Genomic DNA, 19116 nt, shown 5'->3' on the forward strand with positions numbered 1-19116 from the left:
GTCCAGGGCTGATCAGGATGAAGCTATGTGTGGGAACACAAGCATTTCTAATTCTAGAGGAGCTCTCCCTAGGGAGTGTGGGTGTTTCATCCTCTCCAACATCATCCAGAAGACAAAACCTTTATGGCCTCCCAACTCCCTTGGTTCTAATTAAAGGTCACCCAGCGGTATTCCCTAACCCTGTGGCACTGAGAAGAGATATGCCTTAGACAGGGGGCATGGGATTCGGGGTCCTAGAAAGGACGCTGTTCTTTATCATAAATCAGCAAGCAAGCAGGTTATTAAAAAAATTTAACTTGCAAGAACAAGTTTTGCATCAAAAGGTGTGTTAAAAAGGCAGAGTATGATGAGCTTTATAAGTGAACACACTCGGGAGGATTTGGGTTATTTGCGTTGTTAGGGCCATTGCAGAAAGCATACCTGTGACAAGAATAAAATTTGTTTTAATTTTTATTATACAATTATGTAATAAAAATGCATTCTCACTTTAAAGAATATAGACATGTAAAACACAACTTTTCCATGCCCCTCATTCCTTTTCCAAGATTCTACCTTTTTAGTTTGGTGTCTATCTGTCCAGTTCTTTCTCTATGTGTTTATAAACTAAAACAGCATTTTAACTTTATGTAATTGCTACCCTGGAAAATAAGGATCTAGAAATTCTATCCCTAGCATATCTGAAAACATCGAAGATCTGCCAAAAGTGGCTCAGTTATTTTCCAAACCCAAGAATAAAAATTACTTTCTTAGCATATTTAACCCACACTTTACAAGCATTCTCTGAGGTAACAGTAAGTAAAGAGCCCCACTGTACTATTCTAAGAGAGAAAAGAGCAAGAACAGTGAGACTTATATTAAGAAAGCTATTGATTTAGCATTTGTAATGCAGAAAACAAGGCCAGGCTGGGGCAATGGGCTGGGAGGGTTCCATTCATCTTCAGCTCGTTTCCCGAATGCACACAGCTTCTCTGAGAGCTGGGCTTTAGATTAAATCAAATTCTTCAGACCATTGGTAGGAATTCTTCTGGACAGCTATGTCCTTGGAACATACAAGGACGCTATATAAGCGCAATAGTGTTTTGTGACCTCAGGTGATGCTTGAATCATTAACTAAAAAATGTCCTGAAGCAAATTTTCCCTCAGGCTATCATAAAGCTGAAGAACAAGAGAAATATCAGCTATATCAAGAAGACCCTTTTCTATACAAAATCACCTGCTCCAAAGCACATGGAGGGCATTGCCAGGGGGACGGGGGCGGGGAGGGAGTGTGGGCAGAAACTATGTAGGGGGAGGGGAAGGAGGAAGGGACCATGGCTTGCCAACCAGTTCATTCCAGTTCTCCTCCTGGGAGTAGTTCTGAAATTTCCTGTCCTTGGTAGGGAACTGGCAGCCACAAATAGTGAACTCTAAGGTGCTTTTCTTTAGAGTACCCACGCCACACACCTCACAAATCTTAAGAGATGTAGTACTGCTTCTTGGTACGTTAGACTGTTTTTGTACTTAAGAGTTCTCAGGCTTAGAGTCTGCGCACTGTGCTCCTCAAGCCTCAGAGTTCAGGGTAGAGTTCTCAGGGCCTATTGCAGGAGGTGGGCAAAGGAAACTCTAGACTGGCGTTAACTAGAATATTGTTCTGTTTCTAAGTTCTCACAAGGGTTGGGTGGAAAAAGGTATGTACACTACCGCTTACTAAAAGGCTTAGGCAAACAGCATTAGAAACATTTAGAAAACAAATTTCTTCTCCTTTCAGTATTTTTATTTTTATCTTTTTACAGACTGGCACCTGAGCTAACAACTGTTGCCGATCTTCTTCTTTTTAATTTTTTCCTGCTTTTTCTCTCCAAATCCCCCCAGTACATAGGTGTATACTCTAGTTGTGGGTCCCTCTAGCTGTGGCATGTGGGACGCCACCTCAACGTGGCCCGACGAGCGGTGCCATGTCCCTGCCCAGGATCCGAACCAGTGAAACTCTGGGCCACCGAAGTGGAACGCATGAACTTAACCACTCGGCCATAGGGCTGGCCCCCACTTTCAGCATTTTTATGGCTCAGCTGCACTGTCAACCTTGAGTTGTGACACCAATGTGGTGTGTGATTCAAGCAAGAGTGTGGGAATGGTAGGGCTTGGGTGACAGCCCCAGTGGCATCCCTTACTGGGCCACAGCATTCGAGAGTTCACCTTTAGCCACAGCCACTCAAACTTCAGTGGTTTCTAAACCTGTCCCTCTACATCTCCTTACCGTTCAATACCTGACTTTTACTGAACAGCCCTTGAGGTTTCCTATAAGATGTGGGGGGCCCCAAATTCAAGCTCATGGTTGGGAGACAAATGTTACTAAGTGGAATATTTAACATCGAGTCCAGATAAAGATGTCATTTCTAATAGGAATGTAAAAGATGGATTACTCAAAAAACGGTGTTGAGACAACTGATTTGCCACTTGTAGAAGGAAATAAAGCTGGATTGCTACTTCATGCCTTATACCAACATAAGCTCCAGAGAGATTGAAGATTTAAGTGTAATGATGAAACCATTAAAATACTAGGAAAGGGCAAGCCCTGGTGGCCTAGTGGTTAAGTTTGGTGTGCTCCACTTTGGTGGCCCATGTTCAGTTCCTGGATGTGGACCTACACAACTTGTCAGTGGCCATGCTGTGTGGCAGCTCACATATAAAAAGAGGAAGATTGGCAACAGATGTTAGCTCAGGGTGAATCTTCCTCAGCCAAACAAAACAAAACAAAACGAAAAATACTAGGAGGAAATATGGGTCATCGTCATAGACTGGGGTGATGTTCCAAAGTATGACATAAAATTCAAGAGTCATAAAGGATAAGATTAACACATTTACCTATGTAAAATCAAACTTCTTTGTGGCCAAAATGATTATAAACAAGGCTTAAAGATATATCATAAATTTGGGGGGAAGTGCTAATTTCCTTGATATTTAAAAAGATACAGTATAAAATGTAGAAGAAAGGAACAGCAAAGAAGAAAGACATACATGGACAATAAACTTGTGAAAAGATGTTCATACACATTCATAAAGAAATGAAAATCAAAGCAATAAATGATATCATTATTACTTTCAGATTAGCAAAGATTAAAATATTTGATAATTACCATTTTTGATATGGGAAGGGGTAATGCCAAACTCTTGGTGGGAACATAAATTAGGCTTTCAGAGGACAATTTGGCTTTAATCTACCTAAAATGTAAAATATATCCTTTGATCTAGCATTTCCACAATCAGGAACTGATCACACAGATACTATTTCTCAAGTCCATAAACAAACATGCACAAGAATATTCGAAAGGGAAGTATTTGTAATAGCACAGAAACAAAGTAAATGCCATCAAGGACATGTAAGACAATGAGGTAGATTGCTATATGCTAATATTTGAAAAGATGTCCAAGGAATCTTATAAAAGCAAAAAAAAAAATTTGCAAAATTTTCATTTGTGTAAATATGCTTGTGTTTATTTAGAAAATTTCTGGAAGGATACATAATAAATATTAAAAGTGGTTCTTCCAGGGAGTGGGACCAAGTTGGGGGATTTTTTTCTTTCTACTTTAATCTTTCAGTATTTTTTTAAACCCTAAGTTTGAATTATTGTTTAGTAAAAAATCAAAAGATCAAACCTGCAACTAAAACAGAGCAGCATGAGAAAGAAAAGGAGGGGTGAGGTGAGGGGTAGAGATGGGTGACTCCAGCTGGAAACTACTCTGGGCACCTGCAGGCTCAGGGTCACCCTTCATGTGCAGGGCCTGGAAAAAGCTTTCAGGAGGTTGTGGGACCTGGTTTGGAGGCTCAGCACAAGCCTGGATTTCTGGTCTTACGGTGCAGCACCTCAAGTTCTCAGGGGCTCCCAGCACTCATTAGGTCCCTCTGTGGTCCAGAAAGGGCAGGGCTACTCTGTTTATGTGACCTGTGGCCTTGACAGGTGGGTGCAGATTTTGCGGGGGTTCCTAAGGCTCGAATCCTGGGGCTGAGCAGGCCTCTGGATGGCAAGCAGGCAGTGGAGACCACACTATGTCCATCAGTGGAACTGCTTTTGTGGAGGTTATCGTTCAAAGATGCAAGTTGCTTTAGCTAAGCTTTGTTTTTCTGCAAGACATTTCACGGATTCATCAGGCCTGACTGAGCGTCTCACATGGAGGAGGCAGTCAACAGTCTGTTGACCCAACATGCGCTAAATCACACAAGCAATCTTCTTGCCCTTGGCTATTGTATTCTAGGATTCTAGAAGGAATCTAGATTTATGGGAAAAGGGTTATTTTCCTCAGCAGAGTTTTTACCTGACAAATGCTTTGATTCAGTACTTAACTTTACAGACAGCTGTGAATTAACTTTGAGAAAAAACTGTGCTATTGGAGTATCAGTGGCAGGAGGAGAGATGCCACCTGTCACCTGTTTAATGTAGGCAACTTGGCAGGAAAAATATATGAAACTACTATGTATACAAAGGTTAAAAAGAGACCTCAGGTATCAATTCTGTTGGGTATCCTACTCAAACACTGGGTAAGATGTCGTGCTGCCTGATTAATCTTCTTGATTAAAGTCAGTTTTCCCAACAAAGCCCAACTCCCAGGCATGCTGGCAAAGTCAGAATCACTCCATAAACCCTTGTAACTTGTTAATCAATGGAGAGTTAAAGTTTCAAGAAAAATGAAACTATCAAAAACTTTCTGGGCAATTTACAAGTGACATACATTACGAAATCTGGAGTCAACCTGTACAAATGAAATCCATTCCTTTCAAAGTAAGATTGCTATGTCTCTTGGATGTTCCCAGAAAATATGTGGAAAAGTCCAAGGAAAGATAGATGAACAGATTTGAATCAGGCAATTTGAATCAGAGAATCTTTATGGATTAAAATATAATTCATGGATCTCTTTTAAAACCTAAATCCTTCTCTAAGGACACAGGACTATTTGAAAGGTCTTGTGTGATACAGACATCTCAACTGCAAGTTTGTTTTTGGAGTCAGTCATTGGTCTGCTTCTTGCTGAGTGGCTAAGGCTAAATGGCTCTGCAGGCAGAGCAGGAGGAAGAGAAGGAGCAGTTGGGACAGTGAATGTCTGAGGGATGGCCGGTCCAGGCCTGTGTTGGGGTTGAACGCTGGTGCAGCTACTCTCCCAAATTCCAGGGCTGAAAAGAGAAGGGGGTGGCCCACGGGAGTGCCCAGCTGGGGTACAGCTGCAGCACAGCCAGCCTGTGGGAGTCGGGGTTGGTCCTGCAAGTTCAGGGAATAGAATTGGAGCAATTTTTCTGATCTCAGAGCCACAGCCAAGCTACCAACACTGTTAAACAAGTCAGAAATGTTCTGCTCACCCATGATGTGGGCTTGGTTAGTCCAGTTCCACTGGGACAGACCTGCTGCAAAAAACCATGTCTGGGCAAAAGTATGTTCTCCCTAGTCTGTGGAGTTGGGGCTAAAGTCTCGGGTTGGGGAGTGCAGCAAGCTGCCTTAGCTTATTCAGACTTGGAGGCCCTTGGCAGAGAGAGAGGAACGGTGAGAATTTCATTAATAGATGCTGGTTGCCCTGCTGTTCCTGAGAAAGGAAACTCTCTCTGCACAGAACTTCCTGGTCACAGTTTAAAATGTAGCTTCATTTTTCTTTTTAATAAAACTGAGCTGTTTATACCACATAATAAAACTCAACATAAGCAAGAACATGAAAAAAAGTCTTTTGTATTAGGCCCAAAGCTACAAAGCTAAGATTCTATGAATGTTTAAATAAAATTGGATAAATATACATACACTTGGTATGGGAATGACCTGCCTCTGGTCACCCTGAGGAAAAAGAAAAAAAAAAATAATTGTCAGGTTTGAAGAGAAGTAGATCACATACTCAGAAGAAACTTCAAAGCACTCTTGAGTACAGCAGACATATGACTTTCCATTCTCTGTACCCTGGTGATATTTGATGAACAGGAGGAACCCAAAGATTTTCCACAGTTAGGGCACTGGGCCCCACTCTGCCTCCCAGTTATCCCCTCCCCTGACAAACCAGGCTGGGTTCCTGAGGCTCATTAATCATCCTGTTTATTTAAATAGTGCCTCCCTTACTCCCAGGAATTTAATCCTTAATTGGAAAATAAAAATGAAAACCCATACTTTACTTTAATCCATGAACCCCTCTAATAACTGGCTTGTTTCTTCTTTTAAGTAAGTTTTTCCCTAAAAAGACTCAGCCTTAAGTCAATACAACATGCAGGGAAAGGAAGAAATTTCATCAGATTACAAGGAACTCCATGGTCACTCCAGATCCTCTTCTAGGGGAGGACTGGGCAGAAGGAACGAGGCAAGGTACAAGAAGTTCCCTCCGAGGCCACAGATGTGGGGACAGTTTTCCCTGTAAGAGGAACAGAACCTGTATTCATAAGGAGTGTTAAGAAAATTCAGGCCTCAAGGAAAGGCCTCAACCATTCCTCAAGCCTGGAATGCCAGCCCTTCCAAACGTGGTTGATGAAAACACTTCATTTGAGCACCATTAAGAAATGCTAATAAAAGAACAAATTTATCTCCACTGAGCATTTCCAGTTTCCGTGCTTCTTCTTGTCTTTTAGATGGTGGGATGAGAGGCAATGAATAGCAGCCTCATGGTTCCTGGTAAGGAGCTACACTGTTTCAAGGTCTCCCACATGGAAGGCTTTGTGAAAAGTGTATCCATCTTTATTGAGGGGGTCACTGGTGAGGGGGTCTCTAGGAAGGGGTCAAAGCTGACTGCTGACAGTTGCAGGTGGGTGGCACCTTTCTGAGCTCTGCTCTCACTCTCAGAACCATTTAGCAACTGCCTGATTATCTCTAGCTCCCAGTCACCACCTCTGCAGCATAACAACAACTGTTGTTTCCTCTTAAGATGATCTCGATGGCTCTTGCCTTTTCCAAGACACTTGGGGCTTGTCTCAAGGATTCTAGCCTGCCTTCTGCCATTATTCAAGGCAGAGCTGTGCTGCTCTCTAACATGACAGCACAATCAAATCAAATCCCAGTTTTCAAGAACTTATGTGAACAAGTTCATTTCAAAAGCTCTTAAATAATATTATTCCCAACATCTGGACCTAGGAGCAGGTCACTGCCCCAAGTGGGGGAGATTTTGACTAGAAGCTCACAAGTCCATTGGGTCACTGGAGAGTAGGGTTTCTCAACTCCAGCACTACCAACATGCTGAGCCTGATAATTCTGTGTCATGGGGGGCTATCCTGTGCACTGTAGGGTGCTTAATAGCATCCCTGGCCTCTACTCACTAGATGCCAGTAGAACCCCGAGTAATGACAACCAAAAATGTCTCCAGGCAACGCCAAATGTTCCCTAGGGGGCAAAACTGTCTCCAGTTGAGAACCGCTGTGCTAGTGGGAGACTTCAAACAGCCCCTATACACAGGTGCCCCTTCAGATAAGATAAGCATATCAGTGATGTGAGAGAGAACAATAACAAATATCTGCAGGCTTGACAAAACACAGACTATGACCAAAGGTGCTACTCTAGACAGATACTTGGGCTTGAAAACTACCTTACAGGTCTACATGTATAAGCATGTGAGCATACACGGGGTATGCATGTATTAGTGAGTGTCCAGCAACCCTTTTTACTGTGTCCTCACCCTTAGAGGTCCTCCATGGTCTTTGTCATTGGGGTCTTCTGGGTGCTGACTCCTCCTAGCCTCTGGCCAGGGGCTGCAGACTTCTATTTTGGGCCACTGGCCTGCAGGTCCAGCTTGTAACTGTGATAGTGGCAATGGTTGCCACCCCAGGTCACTGCTGCTGAAGCATTTCTCCAGGGCAAAGTAAATACGCAGGGTTGATAGAACTCTAGAGGTCAAGTGCTGCATTCTGTCCACAGCCTTCCTTCTTCCTCTGGCATGTTGAATTCCAAGAGGCAGGAAGAGTCAGGGAGTCAGCAGTAGAGACACGTCTAGAATCTGCTGACACCTAATTGGCCTGGGCTCCATGTTCCAGGTGTCCTGACCAAGCTGAGTGCAAAGGGCAGAGGGTACTCCTCTGGGAATCAGCTGCCCTACTTTGACCCGGGCTCTTTCACTGGAGTCTGATCTCCAGACTGAACAGTCAAGTGTTATGCAGATAATGCATTACTCAGAGTTAACTTAATTCTTCAAAAAGCCATTTTGACAAACGTTAACTGAAGAAAGTCCATGAATGAACACTAAGCCCAGGGGAGCTCAGCTCTCCCAGAGGAACTGCCTTTAAAGGCCTTTTTTCTGAGACATACAGCTAAGCACTCCAGGAAACCTTCCAGGGGTGCACCATTTTCTCATGTCATTTCATCTAGGCAGACACTATTTTTAAATAGCTTTTACTGTGACAGCAGTGATTCGCTTCTCTTTTGTTATCCTCTGCAGGCCTCGGGTACAAACTATGTTCCCTTCACTGATGGTGACTCTCCACAGCAGTGATTTATAAATTTGGGAGGCAGAGTATGAGGAAAGCATACTGAGGGGAGATATTAGAATCTGGGGCTGTGACAAGGTTTACAGTGGAATCTTAACATACAAATTCCACTGAAATATTTTTCTACACCAATGCAGAGTATATTTACCGTCTGTTAAGGCAAGCCATCTTTCATTATTTTTTTTCCAAAAATTTCTCAGCTATTCTTAGACATTTTTTCTTCTATATAAATTTTAAGTCTTCCAGAAAGACAGCACATTTCTCCATAAATAAGAGCCACTGTATCAAAACCTTTTAATGATTCTATTTTTTTGTAGTATTTTGAGTTTTCTATGTATATAATCGTGTTATCTGCAAATAAAACTAATTTTGTATCTTTTCCATATTTACACCAATGTTTCATTTTCTTGTCTTATTACATTAGCCAGAAACTGCCAATGATTTTCCTATGTTTTTTGCTGTTTATTTTCTATGTATTTGGCTGTACTGTTGATTGGTATATAAAGCTTTATGGCTATTATACACTTGATGTATTAGACCTTTTATCATTATAAAATGTCCCTCCTTCTCCTGTTAATGCTTTTGGCCTTGAATTCTGTTTTGTATGATATTAATGTTGCCACATTTGCTTTCTATTTATTTGAGCTACATTTTACATGCTGCCCATCTCTTTATTTTTGAGCTTTTTCTGTCTCTGTATGTTAGATGTTGGGCCAGAAATTATTAACCACCTACTCTAATAGTCATTAGCACTGTTCACCAAATAATTCCAGTTTTCTTTCTGGGCACATGGTAGGATTACATTTCCATGCCCCTTGAAGTTAGGTGTAGTCATGTGAATTGCTCTGGCCAATAAAATGTAAGTTGAAATGAGGCATGTTACTTTTAAGTGAAAACTTTAAGAGCTTTTTTCTTTCTGTGATAATCATGGAAGCAAAGAGACTATGGGCCTTCCTAAGTCTAGGTTCATGAATGAGGAAAAGATAGAATTATGCAGTCCAATAATGGCAGCTATTAGTCACATGTGGCTAGTCCAAATTAAGAGGTACAAGTGTAAAATACATACCAGATTTTGAAGAGTTAGTAAGATAAAAAGAATGCCAATTTTATCTCATTGATAATTTGTTCTATTGATTACATGTTGAAATAATATTTTGGACATATTGGGTTAAATAAAGTATATTATTAAAATTAATTTCATCTTTTTTTTTTTTTTTTGAGGAAGATTAGCCCCTGAGCTAACATCTGCTGCCAATCCTCCTCTTTTTGCTGAGGAAGACTGGCCCTGAGCTAACATCCGTGCCCATCTTCCTCTACTTTATATGTGGGGTACCTACCACAGCATGGCTTGCCAAGTGGTGCCATGTCTGCACCCGGGTTCCAAACTGGCGAACCCCAGGACACCAAAGCGGAACATGCACACTTAACTGCTATGTCACCAAGCCAGCCCCTGATTTTATCTTTTAAAAAATATTTTTAGAAATGAGGCTACTAGGAAAATTTAAATTACGTATAATTTAAAGCTCACATTATATTTCTATTGAGTAGTGCCACAGAATGGAAGGCCTAGCCAACCTATGACAAACACGTAGTGTGAGTGAAAAATAAACTTTTATTGTTTAAGCCTCTGAGGTTTTGAGGTTGTTACTGTAGCATAACTGAACCCACACTGACTAGTACATCTACTCAGTAGTCATTCCTCTTTTCCCCTTTGTGAAAAGAGCTCCAATTTTGTCAAGGGCAGCACTATGCTGGTCTAAACTCTTCCCTTTCGGGCCTCCCTTGTTGCTGGATGGTAGCCATGTAACAAAGTTCTCACCAATAAGACATAAGCACGAGTCTCCAGGGCTTTCTCTGAAAGCATCTACTTTCTGTAAAAGGGACAGACATGGCTACTGCTACTCCTCCTTCTCTTCTCCCCTTAAATGTGGATGTGATAACTGAAGCTTGCAACTTTGAGATGATAAACAAGCATGTGGATGAAGGAAAACATGCCAAGGTTGGTGGAACAGAAAGATGGAAAGACAGAAAAACCGAAAGAGTCTGGGTCCCTGATGGCATCATCAGGCATCTAAACTAACCTCAGCAACTGTCAGACTCAGGCTTTTTATGTGAGAAAAATAATCTCTTGTTTGTTTAAGCTATTATTTGTCAGTTTTTTATTTGCTGCCAAAACCATTCCTATCTGGTACAGGTATTTTCTTAGAAACAGCAGACAGCTGAATTTGTCAAGCCAATCTGATATAGTATTGGTCTTTTGTTAGGAGAATTTAGATCATTAAACTTGGTTTTATGCCTACTCTTTATGTTAGGTTTACTACTACTTATGTTATTTGTTCTACTTCTCTTTCCTTAATTTTGATGGCTTGTTCACATTTCTTTCACTCCCATGAATTTTGAGGATCTATTTTCTAATTAGTAATTAATGTTACTTGTTACAGTTCTATTCCTAACAATCATATTTATTCCTACATTTTCTATAATTATATTGTAACTGAACACCAATCTCACCTAGATTTTTTTCCCACTCTCTGAAACATTACATGTCTGAAAATGCACATCTTTTGTCTTAATAGATAAATGATATCTTGAATCATAATAGATTCAGTAGATAAATGAGTAGATAAAGATATCAGAATTTTTTGTAATTCTTTTCTCTCAGGAGCCTATAAAAATTTTTCCATAGTCTTCTGGTTCTCAGTATTGCTCATGAGAAGTCCGGTATGAGTATAATTTTCTTTTCCTTGAAAATGACTTGTTCTGGTCGTTTGTAAGATTCTCCCTATATACTTAATATACAGAATTTCAAGTGCATATATCTAGGCAGGTGCTCCCCAACCTGCCTCTAGACTTGGTAAGCCCTCTCAATCTGCACATTCAAGAGTTTTTTCAACCCAAGAAAAATTTCTTCTATTACTTTTTCTCTTTCTGGAACTCCTGTTATTTGCATATTAGGTCTCCCAGATGACTCTTCTCCCCTCCCACAATTACCATCTCTGTGTTTCTGGTCTGAATTGTAAGATATTTCTTCCACTTGCTCTTCCAGAACATTAATTCAGCCCTCAGCAGTGACCATTCTCATTCTCCTTTTCCTCAGTTTGTTTTACTGAATTTTTATATTCAGAAATCATTGGATTTTTTTTCAAGCTCTAAAAGTTACTTTTGTACTCAAAATTCATTTCCTGAGTTATCTACTAAAGTTCTCTTTTATCTCTTGCATTGGTTTTACCTTACTCTCATATTCTAGTTTTTTGACTTGGACTTTGTCGGCAGTGGCAAACGAGGGAGCATGGCAAGGCCCAGCAAGGAGTGCTGTTTTCATGGTCCAGCAGAGCCCAAACTGACAAACCACAGAGAGACGAAGAAAGCCTCTGTCTTAGTGGGCTCCTCCAGGGGACAAGAACTGAAAGCAATTCAGCTCATCAGTGTAGCCCCTCCAAGGACCACACACATCAAGTGGGCAGTGTAGGCCCTTTCCAAGGCTCCTGCTGGCTGTTAACCTCAGAGGACTGTACATTTCAAGGCTTTGTCCTACGGCTCTAAGAGAGGCAAACATTTTCCTCTGTTGGTGGTTCCCTGCTTCTCACCAAGTACCAGAAAGAATGAATGCTGTGCTGCTCTTTCCCTTGGGGACGTCAGGAAAATTGAAGGCCTTAATGTACTTTCCAGATTGCACCAGCAGGCTCACCTCATGCCATGTGCTCAGGCTATCATCTTCCCAGAATCCTCTTCCTTACATTCATATGTACTTTTAAAATGATTTATTTTCTAATCACAAAAGCAATTTAAGCTTACTTTGTAAAAATTGGGAAAAGAAAAAAGAAAAAAAAGAGAAAGAAATAAAGCACAGAGGAGATGAAAAAGTCCTATATGCAAATCCACCAGTCTGAGATAATCTCTTCATATTTGGCACACAACATTCTAGTCTTATAAATGCCTGTATGTGTGTGTGTATGTATATGACTATATACATGCTTATAAATATACCACCTACTACATTTTAGTCTTTTCCCCAAATAATATATTGTGAACACTTGCCTATATCAGTAATATTTATGAGATGTCATTTTTAATGGTTGCATACTATTTGATTGTATGGTTACCCTATAGGTCTTTTACTGTCTATTGTTGATCATCATGTTGCTTATAATTTTGCAATATTATAATCTATGCTGGATAGTATCTTATAGTTAAATCTTTGCACATCCATAATTATGTCAAAAAGGTAGAACTTCTTGGGTAATCAAATAGGCATATTTTTAAGGTTTTAAGATCATATTGCCAAATTTCCCTCTGAAAAGGTGTAACCAATTAACACTTGTAGCAATAGTCAATTTATATCCTCTACCTTCCCTCTCACTATCCCCATGCCAAACCCCAATATTATCTTTAAAAATAGCTTTGATAATTTGATAGATGGAAAATTCTATCTCATTGTTTTAGTTTGCATTTCTTTGATTACTGACCATATTGAACATTTTTTCAAGTTTATTGACCAATTTTATTTCTTATTTTGTGAAATGCCTGTTCAAATACTTTGTTCATGTTATTTGGGAAATAAAGTTTTATGACTTTTGTGCCCTCAGTCTTGACTATCTTCATAATGAATAATTCCTTTTGCTTCTTTCAGTGATTTTTCACCTGAAGTTCTATTTTGACTGAGATTAAAAAAAAAAAAAAAGACTGCTTTCTTTTTGCTTATACATGTGTGATATCTTTCTGCTCATCCTTTTACTTTTAACTGTTCTGAGTAATTTTGTTTCAGATATGTCTGTTAGGCAGCATGTGGGTAGAATTTTATTTTTACCTATTGTGACAATCTGACTTAAAATTTTTTATTTGAGACACATAAAAGAATATATAACAAATATGTTTGTTATTAAACAAAGTAGTTAAACTCATTTAATTTATTATTGGCTCTTTTCCATGCCTCTGTTTCTCCTTTTGTCTTTCCATTTCTTTGTCAGCTACTGGTTCTTTAACTCTCTATTTCATGCATTCAACTACCCAGGAGAGAATGTTATAAAAATGTGAAGTGACTCTTAAAACTCCTGTCAAATACATTCTTTAGTTGCTAAATGGGAATGACTGACATATCCTTTAACAAAAAAGATGAATTTTTTGGTAATTTCAAATCTTTAAGTAAATGGCTGTACACATACTGTCATAGACTCTTATTAAGGATATTTGTCAAGGATCGGACAGATATTCAGTTACTTCAGTTTTGCTGAGTGCAAAGTTCCCCATCAGAACTGACCTTCTGAAGCCCACCATTCTCCTCTACCAGTGGTGGAAGCACATTAGGGCTGCTGGCTGGCGGGGCCTCCACATTATAATCACGGAAGCAGCAGAAGAAGGAGCTGAGGATGCTGCGATTCCTCTGTTTCTTTATGCTGACATTGCACTGGGATGCTGGAAAGAGAAACAGAGCATATTGTGGCCAACTTCAGCATGTAATGCAAGGTGAAAACTCCAATGTGCAGTTTCCCCCCAGAACCCTGATACCAGGAGACCCACTCAGGATGAGAAGATGAGGGGCCCCAGGAAGTTACTCTGAAGGATTGTTATTCAACATGTGAATCCTAGAGGGCCAGCTGGTTGATAGAGTACAATCCTGCTGGCTGGACAGAATTCCTCTGACCTCAGCCCAGTGGGGGCTGCTTGCTCATTAACTGACCCATCCTCAGGGTCAGGCACCATTTGCATTCCTGAACCCAGCAGATAAAGTCTTCTGATGCTGCACTAAGCACTACTTCAAAACAAAGATCCTTTCAGGCACAAATCAGACTTGACACTCTCTGAGAAACATTTCTCTGTTAAGGGTAACAAGAAAGGGTCATTTTGAAACTAGGTTCTTGGACACTCCCTGTTCATCATGAAAATGACTAACTTTATGGGTTAAGAAATAAGATGTGTAAGGGCACAAAGGAGCCCCCTTCTTAAACTCTGTCATTTGTCAAGAAACTGATGGGAGGCTGGATCGACACAAGCTCAGGGCTGAAGATGTCCATTACACTTAAAAACATAAACAGCAAGAGATGTGGGCCAGAGAAAACATGCTCTGCCTGAGCAGGTTGGCCAGGGCAAAGCCCATCTTTATGAGACCCAGGGCAATACTATGCCATGGACTCATTCCCTGGCCTGTCCTGGACTAAGGCTCCAAAGAGAGTGACGAATCCTTTCTGTTATCCAGGGCTTAAGACAAGCTGCCACAAGTCAGAAATAAAAGGGAAAAATTAGTATAGATAAAAAACACACCTCAGGGGAGGAGACTGACAACTTGGAGAGCCAGGAGCATTTTGCCTGGGAATGCAGCCAGGGCTGTCCCACCACATACCATGTCTAGGTGTGTCAGCAGTCCTCTGAGTAGAAGCCACAGGCAAAGGGACCATGCTTAGAGTTAATGGGAAAATCACCAGCGTAGGAAATGAATCAGGCTATATGATAACTGCTGGAGTTTCTCTCTTCCAAAAAGCACTTCTGGCATAATTCCTCTTTTTGTACACTTGAGTGACTTGTATAGCACTTTCCCTCTCAAGAGATCACAAAATCTTTGCTAAAGTCTTGAGGTTCTCTTCTGCCAGTAGCAAAACCAAATCCATTCAGATGGAAATTCTGAAAAAGGACTGAAAAACTGTTTTGCCAGCAGCTCCACAAGCATGGATGGTCTCTAGCCTGAATTGGGGCAAATGGCCCAGTAAGTGTGAATTTAAGATCCTCGTTCACTAAAAATGAGCTTTGGAACCATAAATCCCTGGGCCACAGGGACCACCAGGCACAGAGGCCCTCTAAGCAGCAGAAGTGGGAAGCGATAATGTTTACTACCCACTGTTTACCAAGGGCCAGCCTTCTAAATTCCAGCACTTTACAATCCTTATCTCATGTAATCCTCACAGCTACCCAAGGAGATAGGTGTTATTGCTTCCATCTTACTGCCAAGAAAATACAACCAGTAACTGCGTGTGCCAGGATTTGAACCCAAGTGGGCCTGTTTCCAAAGTATGTGCTTTCTCCATGCCATGCTGAAGACAATCTTGAAACAACTTAGGTCAGATCGAGAAGGAGGGAACATGCCAAATGGAGAGAAAACCATGGCAATAAACACACATCTTTAAACTGTTTCATTGTCACTTTTGGTGTTTTGGTTTTTATGACACACTCAAATAATTTAGTCAGAAGAAGAAAAAAACTGTCTCTTCCCTGGCTGACAGTACATTTCTCTGCAAATAAACAAGCTATTTGTTAATGTCTCAGGGACACTGAGCAGTCAATACCCAGGCTGGGCAGTAAACAGCTCTGCAAAAGCACCTTCCTAGATCCTATTTTCATCCTTGGATCACATAAATCTTCCCCATAACTAACAAATTAACAAACTAACTTATATGCTAAAAAAATCCTAAACCTGGAGCCAGTGAGCTACTTATAATTTCCACCATATGATTACTTACTACGTAGGAGCCACAAATAGAGCTGTGGGAGTCACGAATTAGCTTGAATCATTCGGGAGGCCGTTATCCCCCCGATGGGGAAACTTTAGCTTGTTCAGGTTCTCCCTTCTCTGTATGAAGAGGTGAAGAGCCCAAGGGTGCGGAAGGGTCCAGGCCTCTTCCTGCCAAATAAGGTTAGTTCTAGGGACTGCAAGAACTGGGGGCTTTCTCAATTTCCAATCACTCTTGGATTGATCTGGTACTCTCAAAATTAGGCTAGCCAGGATAAAAGATGGACTTCCTCAGGACCAGCATTAGCCTCACTCGACCCTCACATTCATTTATTCCTGAAAGGGCTCAAAATGCGGGCTGTCTGGGTCTAATGACCCCACTGCCTTCCACCCCCCGCTGCTGCCTCCCCTCCAGCTGTAACACAGAAGGCCCTTGATTCACTCATAACCCGTCTGGTAAAAGGGTTTTAGTTGATACATGAAATTAAAATCCATAGTTTAATGAACAAATGTTTATATTATAACATTAGATTAAAAAAACTAGATAAATAATTGTATGTCTGAATTGATCAAAATTGTGCAAAACAAATTAAAAGAGACTATAACAGAGAAAAGACTGGCGAAAATATGTCAAATGTTAAAAGTAAGTAACAGACTATGGGTGTTTACATTTCTTCCTTCTGTATTTTCCAAACGCTTTATGGTAATTATATATTACTTTAACAATGGAGAAAAGCAGTCTTGTTAAGCTTTCTTTCAGCAACTTTGTAAAACTCAAGAGAAACCATATCCTACTTCTAAACCTAAATCTTTAGACCTACTCCCTTCCTTTTCCGCTCCAAGCCTGTGAAGTGAAAACCAGGCAACAAGAGTGTTGTAAGCATCCTCCTGAGGCCTCCAGAAGCCTCTCTCTCAGCCTGTCAACTTGGGGCTCATCATCCCCCTCTTCACCCAGAGCACCAATCTCCTGGTCTAAACATCTACCCTTTTCCCTCTCATTAAGGAGTTGGTTCTGATATCCTTAACAGCTCTTAAACCTGTCCTCAACAATTCCCTGTCCCTGTCACAACCCAGCTGAGGCCCTCATCATTTTGTCCCTGGACAACTACAATAGCTTCTTGACTTGTTTCCCTGCTGCTGATTTAGTATCCTATAATTAATTACTGACATGATCCACCTAGTTCGTGAAACCCAGCAAGTGAGTAGACTGTTTGGTGGTTATGAGTGTGGGCTCTCAAGTCAACTTGCCAAGGTGTAGAATGCTGGCTCGACCAGCAATAGTACAGGACACAGGTTAAGTTACATGACTTTGTGCTTCAGTTTCCCTATCTATAAAATGGGGATAATAAAGGTACTCATCTTATAGGCTTGTTGTGAGAATTAAATGAGTTATTATAAAGTACTCAGAACAGTGCCTAGCACAGGGTAAGCACTTCATAAATGTTAGCTCTTACTATTATCATTAGTCTCTTAAAAGCTTTTTTTTTTGCGTCGTAAAAGAGCAAGGGTTCTGCAGGAAAATTCTGGATCAAAGGCTGGATTTTGTGGGTATGTATTTTTTCCCTGGCATCTGACAACTAGGAGGCAAAACTTACTATAACAGACCTTGGTTATATAAACTGCAGTTTAGAAAGGAAAACCAGAAAAATCTCAGGAAGTGATTCTACTCAATCGCTCTAAAAACTGGATGTAGAGATGAGGAAACAAAAGGGAGTGGTTAAGTGTCCAAAGGAGCTCTGCTGGGGGCTGTTTATCTGTTTCACTTAGAAAAAGAACAATGCTTTTCAGTTGAGGGGAGAAAGTACCTACTCTCTCTCCCCCACTCCCTTACACAACTCCCCCTGGGGATGCAGCTTAACTCTCTCCTCGGCTGAGCACTGCATCTGCCCAGACTGTATCTGAAGCAGGGTCTCTTTGCCTCAAGCTGTGCATCAAAAAGGAGCATCCTCCTACGCTAGGAGGTCCACATGAGGACCACACGAGGAGGCTAACAGACCCACCCCAGGTCTCTCCTGCAGGCTCCTCTACTGGGCCATTATATGCCACCATTCCCCCAAGGCTCTGGCAGCATAGGCCTGTCTTTCTCTTCCTCAGCCCTGCTAGGAAGACATGCTCATGGCTGGTCCCAGGAGTTGCCCTTCTCTCCACACAGATGCTTGGGTCATGGGCATGGACATCCCACAGGATGAGTAAAGGAAGATCCCTGGCAGGGGCAGATGGGGTGATTCTGAGACTTAACTTTTTCCATTTCTCTAAGCAGCCCTGGGGGGGCAGAAATCCTGGGAAGGATTGTGAAGAGCTAGAGATGTTGAATGTGGGCCTCACCCATGCCCCCTGTGCCCTTTGACAACTGCAGGGAGCATGTGACACTGAGGACAAATAGGCACATGGCTCTGTTTTCCTGGATACACCCTGGGAGCTAATGCTTCTATCTAGGCCCCTGGACCTGGTGTCATTGCAGCCCAGCAAATGAAGACCCTGCTTCCCATTCATAAACACTCCTCATCTTTCTCTTCCCAGGGCTGGGGACCTCCTCAGCCTCCAGCACAGCAAAAGAGGGGCTTAGAGAGGCCTGTGCTTGGGGCGGCTGAAAGTAGATGCATGGATAGTTGCCTTCCTTGAGTCCTCAATCCTAAAGGCAAGATGGGAAGCCTCCCAAATACTTCCCTGGTCTCTCTGGGCAGAGTGCTGGCCCGGTAGCAAGAACCAGTATCTTCAAAGCACCAGCTACCAACAGGGAGTGTCTACCAGGATTCGGTACCTTTTTTTCTGGTAAAAGTTCCTCAATTTTTCTCTAGAAAACCACTCTCACCCCAGCAACTTTCAGTCCATTACCAAGGCCTGGGCAATCAGAGCCACAAGATTGGCTTAGGGATAGGCACATGCTCCAACATGGGCCAAGGAGAGTCTGCCCCAGGATTCAAGCTACAGCTCCTGGAAGAGATTGTTTTCTGCCTGTTGGCTAAGCTGGTAGGATGTAAGTCTGGCGCCACTGGTGGCCATCTTTGCCACCAACTGAGAAGCACCTACCTGAAGATGAGCCAAAACTGAGGAAAAAGTAGCTGAGATAAGGGAGAGGGACAGATCTCAACAACATTGTCTGAGGACTGGGTTTCACTGAAACCAGACCCTTCTAGAAATCCCTTTTCTTGTAAGCCAATATGAATTGGGTTTATGGTATTTGCAATGGAAAGGATTATCCCTGAAAATGTAAGCTCCTAGGCTAGGCAGTGTAGAAACAGTGAACCACATGGGTACCGTCCCTACC

At 41.6% G+C, this 19116-nt stretch overlaps 1 protein-coding gene across 3 annotated transcripts in view; it reads right to left on the minus strand.

Annotated features, from left to right (window-relative positions):
- Positions 1-19116, minus strand: part of CTDSPL (CTD small phosphatase like) — a 111256-nt gene that overhangs the window by 19387 nt on the left and 72753 nt on the right. For 2 of the 3 annotated variants that reach the window (XM_044755064.2, XM_044755060.2), the window contains exons 2-3: positions 13668-13822; positions 5760-5792 (exon numbers count right to left, since the gene is read on the minus strand). In XM_044755064.2, coding sequence (XP_044610999.2) covers positions 5760-5792; positions 13668-13822 — 188 coding nt within the window. The remainder of the gene's footprint in view (positions 1-5759; positions 5793-13667; positions 13823-19116) is intronic. The other variant, XM_044755062.2, reaches the window with a different exon arrangement.

Source organism: Equus asinus, chromosome 21, assembly GCF_041296235.1.
Source record: "Equus asinus isolate D_3611 breed Donkey chromosome 21, EquAss-T2T_v2, whole genome shotgun sequence".
NCBI classification, from domain to species: domain Eukaryota; kingdom Metazoa; phylum Chordata; class Mammalia; order Perissodactyla; family Equidae; genus Equus; species Equus asinus.